The sequence below is a fragment of the Punctularia strigosozonata genome (assembly GCF_000264995.1).
Source record: "Punctularia strigosozonata HHB-11173 SS5 unplaced genomic scaffold PUNSTscaffold_13, whole genome shotgun sequence".
Taxonomy (NCBI): Eukaryota; Fungi; Basidiomycota; class Agaricomycetes; order Corticiales; family Punctulariaceae; genus Punctularia; species Punctularia strigosozonata.
This window is the reverse complement of record NW_006767445.1, coordinates 65,926-66,830: the sequence shown is the minus strand read 5'-3', so window position 1 is coordinate 66,830 and position 905 is coordinate 65,926. Positions and strand designations below refer to the sequence as shown.

Below are 905 nucleotides of genomic sequence, written 5' to 3'. Positions count from 1 at the left end.
CATGGGTTTTTGCTGCTCAAACTGAGGTGAATTACATTCCCTATACATTATCAGTTACTGACGGTGCTTTAGAGCAATATCATTGCAGGGAGGATTGCCTTAATCCTCACAGCATCTTCATCACTTAATCGTCCACAAGATGATACTGTGATTATTCTGGAGCTCTTCATTGTTCCAGATGCACATCTGAAAAAATCTTGATCTATATAGCTGCCCCTCAGAACTATGGACACTATTGTAGTGCTATGGCTGCTATATAGAAGTTGCCCAGTTGCTATATAGTGCTATGGTTGCTATGTAGAAGTAGGTCAGTTGCTATATAGTGCTATATAGTAACTATAGGTAATATAGTTCAAAGTACTAGCTACATAGTGATATATAGCTCATAAGTGCAGTCAATATAGCACCCATAGATTTGGTATGTATCTGTATAGTGGTGATAGCAGGGCTCCTAACTTCCACCTTCCATGATCTAAGTCAGTCTCAGGTCTTGAACTGTAATGTTAGCCTATACATTGTCAGATATATGCATTAATAAACTATGTACAAGGTTGCTAAGTGTCAAGGAGCTTATGGACTATATGAGACACAGTGGCCAACGCGGACTTAGAGATTCAACGCAAACCCATGCGTCACGTGACCTGACCGTGACGCGTGTTTGCCCTCCGCGCTGGCAAATGTGGCTTGCTGTCTCAGCCCACCGCGCTGGCAAATGCGTACGACTCAGCGCTGGCAAATGCGCCCGGCGCCGCGCTTGCAAGTGCGCACATCATCGCGCAAGTCTCCGCGCCTGCCCCGACACTTAGAGTGCCCACCCCGCCCCTGTTGTCTGCCCTTCCCCGAGCGCGAGCCGCCAACGCGGTCGCGCTCGGCGCTGCTTCCACCCCCGCCCTGCCGTCCGCCCA

General features: G+C 48.5%; 1 protein-coding gene across 1 annotated transcript in view; it reads left to right on the top strand.

Annotated features, from left to right (window-relative positions):
• PUNSTDRAFT_36762 (uncharacterized protein) overlaps positions 1–905 on the top strand; it is a gene marked incomplete at both ends in the record, with an annotated part of 6,551 nt that overhangs the window by 3,283 nt on the left and 2,363 nt on the right. The window contains one exon of the mRNA XM_007387091.1: positions 89–171. Coding sequence (XP_007387153.1) covers positions 89–171 — 83 coding nt within the window. The remainder of the gene's footprint in view (positions 1–88; positions 172–905) is intronic.